Source organism: Microcaecilia unicolor, chromosome 12, assembly GCF_901765095.1.
Source record: "Microcaecilia unicolor chromosome 12, aMicUni1.1, whole genome shotgun sequence".
NCBI classification, from domain to species: Eukaryota; Metazoa; Chordata; class Amphibia; order Gymnophiona; family Siphonopidae; genus Microcaecilia; species Microcaecilia unicolor.
This window is the reverse complement of record NC_044042.1, coordinates 4,017,073-4,033,183: the sequence shown is the minus strand read 5'-3', so window position 1 is coordinate 4,033,183 and position 16,111 is coordinate 4,017,073. Positions and strand designations below refer to the sequence as shown.

Sequence of the window (16,111 nt, the reverse complement as noted above, 5' to 3'; positions counted from 1 at the left end):
TTTACTGTTCCTTGGTCATCTGTCCAGTCAAATGGAGTGACAAAGCTCTTAACCCAACCACCGTGCCTGGAAGAGTTCCCTCAACACCACATATCTACTAGCATTAGGTAGATGGCCAAGTCCAGTTACAGTGGGGGAAATAAGTATTTGATCCCTTGCTGATTTTGTAAGTTTGCCCACTGACAAAGACATGAGCAGCCCATAATTGAAGGGTAGGTTATTGGTAACAGTGAGAGATAGCACATCACAAATTAAATCCGGAAAATCACATTGTGGAAAGTATATGAATTTATTTGCATTCTGCAGAGGGAAATAAGTATTTGATCCCCCACCAACCAGTAAGAGATCTGGCCCCTACAGACCAGGTAGATGCTCCAAATCAACTCGTTACCTGCATGACAGACAGCTGTCGGCAATGGTCACCTGTATGAAAGACACCTGTCCACAGACTCAGTGAATCAGTCAGACTCTAACCTCTACAAAATGGCCAAGAGCAAGGAGCTGTCTAAGGATGTCAGGGACAAGATCATACACCTGCACAAGGCTGGAATGGGCTACAAAACCATCAGTAAGACGCTGGGCGAGAAGGAGACAACTGTTGGTGCCATAGTAAGAAAATGGAAGAAGTACAAAATGACTGTCAATCGACAAAGATCTGGGGCTCCACGCAAAATCTCACCTCGTGGGGTATCCTTGATCATGAGGAAGGTTAGAAATCAGCCTACAACTACAAGGGGGGAACTTGTCAATGATCTCAAGGCAGCTGGGACCACTGTCACCACGAAAACCATTGGTAACACATTACGACATAACGGATTGCAATCCTGCAGTGCCTGCAAGGTCCCTCTGCTCCGGAAGGCACATGTGACGGCCCGTCTGAAGTTTGCCAGTGAACACCTGGATGATGCCGAGAGTGATTGGGAGAAGGTGCTGTGGTCAGATGAGACAAAAATTGAGCTCTTTGGCATGAACTCAACTCGCCGTGTTTGGAGGAAGAGAAATGCTGCCTATGACCCAAAGAACACCGTCCCCACTGTCAAGCATGGAGGTGGAAATGTTATGTTTTGGGGGTGTTTCTCTGCTAAGGGCACAGGACTACTTCACCGCATCAATGGGAGAATGGATGGGGCCATGTACCGTACAATTCTGAGTGACAACCTCCTTCCCTCCGCCAGGGCCTTAAAAATGGGTCGTGGCTGGGTCTTCCAGCACGACAATGACCCAAAACATACAGCCAAGGCAACAAAGGAGTGGCTCAGGAAGAAGCACATTAGGGTCATGGAGTGGCCTAGCCAGTCACCAGACCTTAATCCCATTGAAAACTTATGGAGGGAGCTGAAGCTGCGAGTTGCCAAGCGACAGCCCAGAACTCTTAATGATTTAGAGATGATCTGCAAAGAGGAGTGGACCAAAATTCCTCCTGACATGTGTGCAAACCTCATCATCAACTACAGAAGACGTCTGACCGCTGTGCTTGCCAACAAGGGTTTTGCCACCAAGTATTAGGTCTTGTTTGCCAGAGGGATTAAATACTTATTTCCCTCTGCAGAATGCAAATAAATTCATATACTTTCCACAATGTGATTTTCCGGATTTAATTTGTGATGTGCTATCTCTCACTGTTACCAATAACCTACCCTTCAATTATGGGCTGCTCATGTCTTTGTCAGTGGGCAAACTTACAAAATCAGCAAGGGATCAAATACTTATTTCCCCCACTGTATGTGGACAGCAAACTGGCCCCAGATGCCCATCCCATATTTTTTAGTTTTGATTTCAAAGATTTTTGTCAAGTAACTCCTGAAGCTGGAGTTGAAAATCCAGACTGACTCGGCTGTTCATTCCAACCTGGGACCTGAGGGTCCCTCACATCTTATGTTTTATAGTACTGAACAGTGGCGTAGCTACGTGGGGCCAGGGGGGCCTGGGCCCCCACAGATGTGGCCCTGGACCCCCCTGCCGACGACCCGCCCGACCCCCCCCCCTGCCGCCGCCAACCCGCCATCACCGTTGCCTGCCTTTGCTGGTGGGGGACCCCAACCCCCGCCAGCCGAGGTCCTCGTCTTCTCGCAAAAGGCTTTCTTCTGTTTCTGACGTCCTGCACGTACAACATGCAGGATGTTAGAAACACAAGGAAGCCTTTTGCGAGAAGAGGACCTCGGCTGGCGGGGGTTGGGGTCCCCCACCAGCAAAGGTAGGCGACGGCGGGTTGGCGGTGGGAGGGGGGAATCGGGTGGATCATCGGCAGGGTGGGGCAAAGTCTGCAATGGCAGGGGGGGCTAAAATGTGCCCCCTCACCTCGGGCTCTGGACCCCCCTCCCGCCGAAGTCTGGCTACGCCCTTTTTACTGAAATGATCATGTGTTCCTTTCAGCCCTGTGCCACTCACTGTCCATGTGATGATGAGCTCATTAGGGGCTCCTCCTCCTCCACTGAGTCCTGCTGGTGCTACGGTGGGGGCTGCGCACAAGAGAAGCAGATACCACTGGTTAGTAATACATGCATGAGAGATACCAACTATTACAGAAGAACGCAGAAAATTCTTACATAACTTTGGATCAGCAGAACCAGTACCATCCTAGTCTCGATTTCCTTGGGAGATGCTGAACCACAAGCCCCAGAATTCACTGGAAGCTGAATCATCTGTGAAATTCAGCACTGCCTGCTCTGCTCCTGATGATCCTGTACCTGCTGGGTGCACTGACTGTTTCTGGATCTGCACCTGCTGCAGCTCAGGTTACCTGGTGCTTGTACTCTCTTAGTACCAGAGCAGTTATCAGGCAGGCCATGAACTCAATTTGGACTCTAGATGCCAACCTCAAGAGCTGCTGGGTGGTTACTTGTATGCAGGGCTTTTTTTTGAGGGGGTACTTGGGGGTACTGAGTACCAGCACCTTTTCCATTGCTTGCTAAAATTGACCTATGGTCCCCAAGTGTTAATGAAAGATTTCAGGCTCTACAGAACAATTCTGCCTTGTCATAGATTCTGTGACTGGTTGCAGGGGGCCTGGGTATTGTAGGGTGGGTCTCTCAGTGATCACCCCATTCCTGAAGGGTGGCCTAGCATTTGAGTACCTGCACCTTTTTTGGTAGAAAAGATGCACTGGTTATTGAGAACTTATTCATAAAGAGTGGAGGTTTTTCACTCCAGTACTTTTATGAGAGATGTGGCAGCAGTTTTTGTCCTGTTTGTCTGTCCTAATTAGATCGTAAGCTCTGTCGAGCAGGGACTGTCTCTTCATGTTCAAGTGTACAGCGCTGCGTATGTCTAGTAGCGCTATAGAAATGATAAGTAGTAGTGGTAATTTGCATACTATTATTTAGATGCAGTTTATTGGGAAATGATGTATGTACAATTTACATTCCTCTAGAGCCCCAGACTATATCCTCCAAATCCTGGCCATCTTCTGCCCCTAAGTTCTGTTTCTCAGTACACTGCGGTGGTGTCCTGTGGGTTGTTTCAGTTGTATCGGGGTGTCCCTACCTGCTTCTTTAGTACGTATCTTGCTGGAAGGTACACTAGGATCTCCAGTTCCCAGGATGTTGCTGGCGAGGACCCGAAACTGGTAGTCCATCCATGGGATAAGGTTCACTACCTGCACACTCTCTGCATTCCCTTCCACAGAGGCTGGATCTACACAAAACAATAAGGGAAGGCAGCTAGAATAAAAGAGGCAGGAAAAGGTAAAGGGGAGGCAGACTGAGATGTGCTTGCTGGTGACTCTTACTGGTGCGGGCTTGCTTCCATACACTGGAAAGAAGGTTGCGTGCTTGAAAGGCGTATTTCGAAATTGGACTGTGGTTATCAAAGCCCCGGCTCCAGCTGAGCTGCACTGTTGTGTCTTTGATGTCCCTCACCACCACGCCTCCTGGGGGGCCGGGAGGACCTGTGTTAAGATAAGCATCAATATCAGAATAAGCTGGCACTCTCTCAGGGTCCATGCCTGCTGATTCTTCTGTACATCAAATAATGAAAGGTGGCTTTAGTTATATGTGAGACTGGAGAGTGCCTCTGTGCACAGCATACAATGACCTCTTCCGTTGGGATCCCAAGGGAAAGAAGATTGGCAGTCTTTTCTGGATTGCAGATATAATCCTCTCGTTTGACCTTGAGGGGGTTAGAGGAGTCCTCTCTATGTAAATATAAATAAATATTTTGCTACCATAGGGGTCCTTTTAATAAAGGGTGTTAAGCCCCAATGCATGCTTACTTTAAAACACGGTAGGTTTGCATTTTCCATGCACTATGGAAATATTTTTCGGAAGGGAATGTATCATGAGTGGGGAATGGGCAGGTCTGTGTGTTTGATTGGCATGCACTAACTAGTGGTGTAGCTATGTGGGGCCCTGGGCCTCCCCAAATTTCCTGTGGGCCCCTGGTTTTGCTGGCAGGGGTCCCCAACTCCACCAGCTGAAGCGTTGTCCAGCGCCGGTCTCCGCCACTGCCGCGTTGCCTGCCCTGCTCTGTCTTCCCCTACGTCCGGCATGCTCAATTTCACTAAAAGGAGAGTGCAGGACATAAGGGCAAGATAGATCAGGGCAGGCAACGCGGCGGCGCCGGAGACCGGCGCTGGACAACGACTCAGCTGGCGGGGATTGGGGACCCTGCCAGCCAAGGTATTTGCTGTGGCAGTGGATGGGGAGGGGCAGCAGACCAAAATGTGCCCTCCCCCCACCTCGGGCTCTGGCCCCCTCCCACTGCATGGTCTGGCTATGCCCCTGGCACTAACCGGTTAAATAGCGGTAAGTGCATCTCCCGTGTTAATTTTTTTGCAGGTCTTGTGCGCTATTTTATGGCAGCATTAAAAATGGGCTTAGCGTACAGGAAAGACTCACGTTAAAATGTACTAAGTCCATTTCTGAACACATTTTAGTGAAAGGGCCCCTTAGTTTTCTAATTAACACCTGCTTTTGATGAGGAGCAAATGAGCTATTCATCTATCTAAAACATTTATATACAGCCTTATCCAGTTTTAAAAAAATAACTGTCCAAAACAATTTACAATAACAACATTTCAAAGTTATATTTCATATATTTAAAAGCCTCTTAGAGCATCTTCTACTAAGGGTGAACATTTTGTGGTTTGTGGCATAAAGAATGCAATGAAAGAACTTCATTTCCAAACTAATCCAAGCAAAGCTGATTTAAAAAAAAATCAGATTTTATGGATTTTAATCAAATTATGCATTAGTAATTTTTCCTGAAGCACAAATGTCCAAAAATTGAAAAAAATATCCAACACTAATTAATAAATGACCTTAACATTTTGTCCACCTTTATTGCATCAAACCGGTGCCTTAAATTGACCAGTGTTTCTCTTATGTTAACTGGTGAATTAGGGTTTTCTGTAGGCATATTTCTGAATATGTTTATTTGTAGCATGTTAAACAATTTTCAATTAAAAAAAGTGACTGGTGCCAGCTACTGTCAGCCACTTAGAGGGAAATATTGATTTGAGAGAGAGAAAAAAAAGATATTTACACTGCCCTGTTTTGCAGTCCATAGTCTATATTATGGAACATTTTAACGGGACTACAGGTAACCTTTCCCATGGAGGTATCTTCTACGATGGACATATCTTCTACGAACTATTCGTGTTCTTTGGGCTTTTCCGTTGTATTCAGAAACAGTGGACCACCTTTTTGGGTGGGTTGGGGTGGGGTGGGGTGGGATAAACAAACCAGTCTCCTCTTCTAGACTCCAAACTCCCTAGTTGCAGAAGCTGTTTGAGGTAAAAAGTTGGTTGGGCTGTGACGACAACTCCTTTCCACTGCCTATGAGCATCTTGCACGGCCATGAATTGCCAAGTTAATATTGAGCTGTTCATATTTACTGTATAATTTGTGGATGTTTTGGGCCTTTTTATTTTGGGACTGTTGAAGACTCCCCAGTAGTGGCTGCTTGCATTTCTTCCGCCCTGCCTGCCAAAAGCTCTTGCTTTGGGTTGCTCCGATCAGATGTATTTCCTCAGGCTTAAGCTGATGTTTCTGTAGTTCTTTGTCAAAGCAAGGCCCTACACAGGGGTGTGCTGGTAAATTTTTAACAACAGGCTCTTTCTCCGGACGTAGCCAGCTCTGCAGTTGGAAGGGCCAAGGGTGGCCGGGGGGGGGAGGGGGGGAGCAACACTTGCCTCTCTCTCCTCCCTCCCTTCGTGCAGGCACGCTAGGCATACCTTTGCTGGCAGCCACCACTCCCAACGTCTTGCTCTGAGCAGCATGCTGGAACTTCTCTCACATGCTGGAGAAGTCCCAGCCTGCTGCCCAGAGCTGGAAACAAGGAGAGGGGAGCAGCAGTAGTCTATTTACTTGGCTGGCAGGGCTCAGCATCCCCACCAGCAGTAAAAGAGAATTCAGCAGGAGGCCCAAGCCCACATTTTGGGAGCCAGTTGTTAAAGTAGCCATGGAGGGCCCTACTTTAACAACCGGCTCCCAAAATTCTTATAAACTTAACAACCGGCTCTTGAGAGCCTGTGAGAGCCTGCTCCAGCACACCACTCGCCCTACATCTCTTGGGATTACTCCCCTGTGCAAGGATGTGCACAGGACAAACGTTTTCAGTTCATTTTGGTTCATTTGTGCCTTTTTCTACATTTCCAAACCTTTTTTTTGGGGGGGGGGGGGGGAGGGGGGTTCTTTATAATATTTAAAATGCTTGTTACAAGTTTTTGACATGGGCTAATCAACTTCTATATATTTAGTTTGTATGTTAAGAAGCATTAAATTGATTTACCACGCACTAAGTTTTATTAGGCTCACACCCATTTGCATTGGTAGCTCAAGATGAGTTATGTTCGGGTAGAATAGGTATTTTCCTGTCCCCAGAGGACTCACAATCTAACCCCCCCCCCCCTGTTTACAAAGCCACACTAGCGGTTGCCAGCGCAGTAATGCTGACTTAGTCCATTCATTGTGAATTGGCTGCTAGCGTGGATTTGTAAACTAGGGGGTAAGTTTGTACCTGAGCCAGCAGAGGGTTGAATGACTTGTCTGAGATCACATGGAGCAGCAGTGCAGTATTTGAACTGGGCTTCCCTGGGTCACTGTTCTAAACACTGATGGGTCCTTTTACTTAAGTACATAAGTAATGCCATACTGGGAAAAGACCAAGGGTCCATCGAGCCCAGCATCCTGTCCCCGACAGCGGCCAATCCAGGTCAAGGGCACCTGGCAAGCTACCCCAAACATACAAACATTTTATACGTTATTCCCAAAATTGTGGATTTTTCCCAAGTCCATTTAGTAGCAGTCTATGGACTTGTCCTTTAGGAAATCGTCCAACCCTTTTTTAAACTCTGCCAAGCTAACCACCTTCACTACGTTCTCCGGCAACAAATTCCAGAGTTTAATTACGCGTTGGGTGAAGAAAAATTTTCTCCTATTTGTTTTAAATTTACTACACTGTAGTTTCATCGCATGCCCCCTAGTCCTAGTATTTTTGGAAAGTGTGAACAGACGCTTCACATCCACCTGTTCCACTCCACTCATTATTTTATATACCTCTGTCATGTCTCCCCTAAGCTGTGTTAGGCAGTAACATGCTCCTAATGCAGCTTAAAAGGGCTTGGCGTGGGACGTGCTCAGGTGTCCTGTGGTAAGTCTGACATTTGTACGTGCAAAAGAAATGTTCTTTTTCTGGGAGGGGCTGTGTCGGGTGAAGAATGGGTGTTTTTGTGCTAATCAACGTGTGATAATGTAGATGCACTAACCGATTAGCACAGGATTAACCTATGAGACTTTTCCACCTACAAAATGGGTGGCGGTAACTGCTCTTGCAATAAGTTTTCCTAATGGTCGTACACTAAGGACAACATTCATGCATGGCCATTAATTGAGAAAATAGAATATCGGCCATTTTCTGACTGCGGGAGAAACAGCCTCAGCTTCTGCAAAACGCTCGCATACGGGCACGCTAAGGCCAACTTTTCCTGCAACGTGGTAAAAGAACTCATGAATTTTTTTAAGGCACATTAGTGAGCCAACAACCCTATTCTGTGTCCTGTGTCTTCCTCCCTTCCCTAACCGAGGCCATCGGATAGGAGCTGAGGGACCACCTCACCTTTTTAAAGAAGAAGATGAGAGAAAAACTATTTTTGGAAAATGTCGTTCCTGAGTTAGAATTCAGACTTCAAAGTAACTATGTCATGGTAAAATCTTTATGGAAAAAAACATTGTGATGGTTGAATAAGGAGAAGCTCGAGATATGAGTGGACCTTCTTGGGTATCTTCCATCATTAGAAGTGACATTACCTCTGACCACTACTGTGGCCGAAGCGGAGGTGCTGTCCACCACTGTCTGAGCTGTGCAGGTGTATCGTCCGGCATGTCGCAACTGGGCCCTGATGATAGTGAGGTCTCCCACGGCCTCCACCTCATGCAAGAGAAAGAAGATACGGCATCTTACTACAGATTGGAAATGCTAAGGGTTATTTAAACGAATAAATACAATCCATGTCTCTTAGTCCCTCATTGACCTGAATTGAAGCTCAGTTTAAGTATAGATTGTAGTTAGATTTAGGTTTTATTTTATATTTGTATATCCTACTTGTGCCTGGTTATGTTATTGTAATCCACCTTGACCCTTTGAGGTATAGACAGAAGTGAGCCAAGGATTCTTAAAGCATTTTCAGAGACGTTTGGGTGTTACTAAGTATGAAGGTAGAGTTGGTGAGCATTGGCCCTGATACTCACAGCTGACGCCCGCCGGTAATGCCCTTCTTCTTTAGCAAAGTCGATTAGCAGGCCGTTCAGTGCCCAGGTGAAAGTCAGGTCCATGCTGAGGTCATGAGTTGCCTGGCACTGCAGGGTGAGGTTGACATTGAGGTTGATGTCCGCACTGGCTGGTGCTAGTGTGATCTTGGTTGCATCTAGAACGAGATGTGGGAGAGGCTTTCTTAAAGAGAGGGTCCTGAGTCTCAAACTGAATAGAGAGCAGATTGTCAGCCCAGCAGGGACACAGAAAGTATTTGCATAGCATATGTAAATTGCTTGGCTTGTACCACAGAAAGACAGTATATGAACTAACTAACTTCTGCTAACTACCGAAGACCCAACTCTTTAACAAGGCTTATCACAAAGATCAACAAATGCGAATTCCTATACATATATCCAGAACTGTCTTACACTACTTGCTTGTTAAACTACTATCATGTTCTATCATTATCATGTTACCCAAGATCCTTCTGTAATACTAAATGTATATTTTCTTATATATCTCCATCATTCATGATGTATTGTAAGCCACATTGAGCCTGCAAAGAGGTGGGAAAATGCGGGACACAAATGCAACAAACAAACAAATAAATAAATATATCAAATCTTTATTTCTTCCCTGATCCTTTTTATCATGCTGCTCCTAAATGTCAAATATTCTCATGCTTTATTTTAATCTTTGTGTATTTTTGCACCCATCTATGTTATGATCAGTTTGACTGAGTACTTCTAAGGGAAACATCTCAATTAGATCCAGTGATAGGCTGCAGAGTACTTTGAGGAAGAATCAGGGACACAAGTGGGTGACGTCATCTGAGGGTGCCAGGATGGAACTGTTTAATAGAAAGTTGTGATCATAGAATGTGGCCCTCCCCGCTTGCAGCACTCTCCTCAGTCTCTTCAATTTGGTTTTTTCAGCTCTGCCGAACAGAAGTGAAACAAAGCTTTTCCACATTTTGTTGGTCTTTTTCTAGTTTTCATGTTCTTATTTATTTCTTTAATTTTTTTACTTACTTTTTTTTTTCTACACAAGGTGAAAAGTTTTCATACCTGGTGATTTCCGTACCTCAGTCTTGCTAGACCAGTGGGTTACACCACCCTATGGGCAGATGGAGGCAGAGACCCCGAGCTTTCCAGTTGCATCACTGGTATAAGGAGTGGTGGCAGCCTGGAACTCACCAGTATATAAATGACAAAACTGATGTGCAACAGAATTTAGAACAACTGAACCAAAAAACCCCAAGGGGAACCATCTACAATAATAAATTATCCTACCTTGCCCAGTCAAAGCGGGTAACACTGAAATGAGACTACCACACGTTGTCATCTTCCTGGGTGAAGCCTGGACTAGTCAAGGAGAATTCAAGCAAAGGAAATTATCAGGTAAGAACACATTTCACCTTCATTATCATTTTGCTAGACCAGTCCAGAATGAGGAATGTATCCAAGCTCTGGATGTGAGGAAAACATGGCCCTCTGCAAAACCACCTTCTCATAGGAGTTATCCTCCTGGCTTGGACATCAATTCTGTAATGTTTCTCAAACAAATGTAACAATGGCTAGGTTGCTGCTTTACAGATGTCCTTTGGGGCACCTGCAAGAGCTTCTGCCCAAAACGTTGATGAACAGATGGTTTTCTGGAATGATATATATATGGTCTGGCTTGAATAAAGTTGTTCCTATAAAAACACACCTTCATGCTGAAAAAGAAGGACCCATGGTATAATTATAATCTTCATCTTATGAGAAGCCAACTATGCCATCATGAACAGAGGTAGAGAAAATTACCCAAATTGTTTCATGCCTATAGAAATGTTGCTAAAGACTAAGAAAGTCTATTCAAACATCATTAAAAAAGCCCCTCACTCTGCTAGACTTTTGGGGATCATTAGATCCTTCACAAGCCCTGTACTCCTGAATCCGCCACCCGTAGTCTTAACTGCTTAGGAACTAGTCATCAGTTTTTCAGGGAAGATAGAAAATCTGCATGCCTCCTTGGATAATATCTGCTCAGCTGTATTCTTTTCCTCAAGTCAAGGAAGCCTTTTGTTATTATTGATCAGAGCTCTTCCAGGCAGTTCCCTAACAACTTTTATTTTGCTATCTACTTTCTCCCTCACTGAGGCCCCACCATTGCACCACACAATCCCATTCCCTCTACTTCAATAAAAAGATCCATCCCCTCCAGTCTCTGCTGCCTAGTCTCTGGAAAATCACTTCAATCTGCACTAGAATCTAAATCAAAATACATTGCAGAAATCAAATCTACCTTTTGTTTTGGATTATATGCGGGTTGTAAGGTCCAGCTTCTGAAAAAACTCCAGAATGCCCAGAACACAGCGGCCAGATTGATATTCAACAAAACACCTCTTCGACTGAAACTGCACTGGCTCCCTGTCATGGCCCGCATTGCCTTCAAACTTTGTACTCTGGTCCACAAGATAATCTAGGGTGCAGCCCCTGGTTATATGGTTGCCCTGATTGATCTTCCAGCCAGGAATAGTATCAGATCATCTTGTACCTATATGAATCTTCATTATCCTAATTGCATTGGTCTTAAATATAAATCGTCCTACGCGTCCAACTTCACCTACTTAAGTACTCAAATGTGGAATTCATTACCAAAAAGAGTGAAAGCGATACATGACCATCTAGAATTCTGGCGAACTTTAAAGACCTATTTATTTAGTAAGGCCTACCCTTCTGAATCTGCCTAGCTGCCTCAACCTTGCACTGATTTAAAAGACAATGTTATTTCTTATTTCCTTTGTCATTTATTGTTCCCATCTACCTCTACCTTCCCTTATCCTATTTCTGATTGTATTTAACATCGACCCAATATGGTGTCTTGTAAGCCACATTGAGCCTGCTAGCGTGTGGGAAAATGGGGGATACAAATACTGCAAATAAATAAATAAAGTAGCCGAGAACATATTATCCATTTAATTAATAAAACTTGTGTACCACATCTTCATTAGACAGGTTTTTGGATGCATTACAGTACTGAGACAAACCTCATTGGTATGACCACTTTTATTCAATCTAATCTGCACCAGGAGAATAAAATATTTACTTCATTAGACCTTTCTGCCAAATTTGACCTGATTGATTGAACTCTCCTATTGGGCAGACTAGCAGATATTGGATTATCTGGTACAGCTCTAAAATGGTTTCATTTCCTAGCTTATTAGGTCTTTTATTGTCCAATGACCAGATCTCATCTAATCTAATTGGGGTGCTTATAGTCTGCTAAATCCCATGAATGGTCCAAAGCAGTTTACAACCAAGATAATTACGGTAGCGGGATAAGAATTTTTGAAACAGGGAAGTTTTCAACAACTTGCAGAGTATCATATAGGAAGATGGCAATTTGAAAATGAGCCTCTCTATGTTCTATGCTTTGGCAGCCTGATATGAAGATGACTGTTCTAGTATTTTCTTGAATCACACCCTTTTAAACGAAGGAAAACTTAAGACTCGGCAATCTCTCTAGCCTAGTCCTCTGATCTGTTTCCTCTTCCATGTGGGTCCTCCAAGGCTCAGTATTGTCATTGATATATAATTGACTCTTTAGTAAGTCTGATCCAGACTCTGGAATCGATTTCTTTTATTGACCCTCAAAATCTGCAGCAGTGGCGTAGCCACAAGTGGGCCTGGGTGGGCCAGGGCCCATCCACTTAGGGCTCAGGCCCACCCAACAGCAGCACACGTTTAGCGGTAACTGGTGGAGATCCCAAGCGCTACCAGCTGAAGACTTCCCCCTGATGGTAATGAAAACGCTACTCTCCATGATACTGGCACCTGCGCATGTTCACTTTTCAGCGCATGCCTGCTGCAGACTGCCAAGGTGGAAAGAAGCATTTTCCTGCCAGCTGAGATGTCTTTTGGTGGTGGTGGAGGAGAACATTTGCTGCCCACCCGCTTCTTGCCTAGGCCCACCCAAAATCTGTTATCTGGCTACGCCCCTGATCTGCAGGCTATCTTGCTAATAATTCAGAAGGAAAAGGTCCTTATGATATTGCAGTGGCTGAATTCAAGTAAACCTAAACTGCACCCAGAGAAATCAAAATCATTTCTTTTCACTAGGAAAGATTAAGGTAAATCTCCCCACTGCACTCTGCGAGGCTGATAACCAAATTCCAATTGTATCAAGATTCTGGGTGTCACCATAGACAATGAATGTATTAAGCAGTGTATTAAGTAATTAAATCAAATCCAAATCAATCTGAATTTCCAGCTACACGTTTCAGATTTAAATAGGACCTGTTTTTTTCTTCTCAAATTGCTTCCTTTTTTCCGAGCGCTGTCTTATAATGCTATTCTCTTACACACTTTAAGCCGCTTGGCTTATTGTAATGCTCTTTATCAAGAGCTGTGAATAATTGATATCAGACATCTTCAAGGAATTCAGAATGTGGCCATTAAACTCCTCGAAGATGTGAAAAACTGAGCACATTACGCCAATCTTTAAAGGAAAGAAGAACATTGGTTTCCTATATTATCTCAAATCCTGTTTAAAATTCTGACAGTACATAAAGTATATTACTCAGGATTACCATGATTTCTCTCCTGATTCATTAGTCCTTATACCTTTCTCAGAACCCTTTGATCCACTTGGCAGAACTTACGATTCTTCCATCCAGACACATTCATTTAGATCACTATTTGCCAACCCAGTCCTGAAGAACATTCTTAGCCAGTCAAGTTTTCAGGATACCTACAATGAATATGCATGCGATAAAATTTGCAATCGCTGCTTCCCAGGGCTGCCGAGAGACTGAGCTGGGGCGGGTCGTCGCTGCTGCTGCTGCCACCATCACCCCCAGATCATTGCTGCCACCGCCCCCCCCCCCCCCCCCCAGGAGCACTGCCTTCCCTGCTCACCACAACTGTAAATACATAAGTATTGCCATACTGGGAAAGACCAAAGATCCATCGAGCCCAGCATCCTGTTTCCAACAGTGGCCAATCCACAGATACCCGGCAAGATCCCAAATACTTGGCTGTCAAGGATCCCAAGGCCCCACCAGCAGAAGAGTCTTCCTCCAGCACTGTTCTTCACTCTGCTGCATGGACTGCCCTTGTGGCTGCTTTTTCTCTCAGGTCCCGCATGCTCGGTTTCAAAATCGAGCATGCGCAGCCCGAGAGGAAAAGCAGCTGCTTGGCAGGCAGTGTGGCAGAATGAAGAAGACCAGCACTGGAGGAAGATCTCTTCTGCTGGAGGGGCCAGGGAGGGACCCCCGCCAGCCCTGCTGTGTTTGCTCCTCCGGGTCCTCTCCAGCCTCCAAGGGGGGCCTGGCGCTGGAGTTTTCTCTCTCCTGCTTCTGTTGGGACGTGATCACCCGGGTCCGGCAGGAGCAAGAAAGAGAGAGACGCCGGGCCCCCTTTGGAGACCCAGACCCGGGGAATTTTGCCTCCCCCCTTGGTGGCTGTGCTGCTTCCTCTGTATGCAAATCTACCTCATTCATATTCATTGTGAATATCCTGTAAATCTGACTGGCTAAACATTCCCCAAGGACTGGGTTGGGAACCCCTGGTTTAGATTCTATAAGAAACTCCATTTTTAGTGTTATGGCTACAACATTATTGAATAGGTTTACACTCTTTTGAAATTTTAAACTAGCTTAAAACATATCTTTTTACTATGGCATTTGACACCTGGGGAGATTTGGGACACTGGCTGCAGGAGGTTTTCCTCGGTTAGAAAATGTAACTTTGCCTCATTTTACTTTCTAATGGCTCTTTTTTTTTTAATTGTCCAGGTCATGGGGAATTTCCTGGCAGGATCTGGGAATTAGATACATCCCTTCCTGCTTGGGATAAACGGTGGTTTTCCCAAGTATACCTGGCTAATAATTATTTATAGACTTTTTTTTTCATTCAGGAATTTGTCCAAAGCCCATTTAAACCCAGCATCTCTGGCCGTCTTCAAATCTAAGCTAAGAGCCCACCTTTTTGATGCTGCTTTTAACTCCAAACCCTTATTCACTTGTTCAGAACCCTCATTTTATCATCCTCACTTTAATATTCCCTTATCTCTTGTTTGTCTGTCCTAATTAGATTGTAAGCTCAAGCAGGGACTGTCTCTTCATGTTCAAGTGTACAGCGTTGCGTACGTCTAGTAGCGCTATAGAAATGATAAGTAGTAGTAGTAATTGTCTGGGCCCTTGTGGAATGCATCCGAAGACCCACTGGAACATTGTTTCAATTAAAAATGTAGGCCACGCTGATCACCTCCTTGATCCACCATGCTAAGGAAGGCTTCAGAGCCGCCACACCCCTGCACAGGGCATAAAGCTGATTGGACCTTAGGAAGTTGTGATGTCTAAATAGGGCTTCAGGGCCCTACAACCATTGTTAGGATCCTAGCAACACCCGCTCTTTTTTCTCAAAAAGGCTTTAAGGGAAATTGATTTGCATAAAAAAGCAAAACGGTCTTAGGCAAAAAGGCTGGAACCTTGCACAGTGTCAACAAGTCCACTGCAAATGATAAATAAGGATGTCTGCAACTCCAACATACGCCCGGTACCGCAAGTGGCCACCAGAAGTACCACCTTCAAGCAATGTTCCTCTAAACTGTGTAGGAGTCCGCCAACCTCATTCCTGCCAGTAGTGGTGGTGGTAGTGCCTGTCTCTCACTACTAAAAATGTACTGAAACAGCGTCCCCCACTGGCAGGAGTGTAGGTGGAGGACTCCCGCACAGCTCAAAAGGAGAACCTGCCAAGGAATTCAGAACAAGGTTAAGGATCGGTGGCAGCACCGTTGGGTGAATGGCGGGTTGAAGATGCCAAACTCTCAGGAAAAGCAAGAAATGTCCAAATGCATTTCACTCTGCCCCTGCACCTTGAAGGAGCTCATTGCCAAACCATAGTTGACATCCACTTGCAAAAACACCAAAATGGTAAGAACATCTACTCTCCAGGTAGAGAGTCCTTGATCCTCACATAAGGACTCAAACATCAGGCCCAAACATATGCCAGCAAGGTGGAAGTCTTTTGGTCTTTTGCAGCATAGAATTGACTGAGGAGGGAGGTGGGGGGTTATCCCTTGCATCTCAACCGGATACTTTCAAGAACCAGACCATAAGCCAAATGGGATTTGGATCATCTGATGATCAGCCCTTGCCACAGAAGTCCCAGACATTGAGGCAACTGCAGTGGAGTCCCTAGATATTATCTGCATACCATGGCCTGCGAGGCCAATCTGGGGCTACCATGGCTATGATGTAGCTGCTGAGAGCAGGGTAAAGTCCACAGGGGAGCAGGAAGATACCCTCTATGAAATACAATGATGAGCATAGAGAAGAAGAGGGAGACACAACTCTCAGGCAGGGAGAATTCAAGTTGAGAGTTTCAACTTGAATTCTCCCTGCCTGAGAGTCATGTCTCCCTCATAAGTACAT

At 45.1% G+C, this 16,111-nt stretch overlaps 1 protein-coding gene across 1 annotated transcript in view; it reads right to left on the bottom strand.

Annotated features, from left to right (window-relative positions):
• Positions 1–16,111, bottom strand: part of CNTN2 (contactin 2) — a 42,064-nt gene that overhangs the window by 4,620 nt on the left and 21,333 nt on the right. Inside the window, exons 12-16 of the mRNA XM_030221013.1 lie at positions 8,688–8,863; positions 8,247–8,367; positions 3,728–3,886; positions 3,484–3,633; positions 2,389–2,459 (exon numbers count right to left, since the gene is read on the bottom strand). Of these exons, the coding sequence (XP_030076873.1) occupies positions 2,389–2,459; positions 3,484–3,633; positions 3,728–3,886; positions 8,247–8,367; positions 8,688–8,863 (677 nt within the window). The remainder of the gene's footprint in view (positions 1–2,388; positions 2,460–3,483; positions 3,634–3,727; positions 3,887–8,246; positions 8,368–8,687; positions 8,864–16,111) is intronic.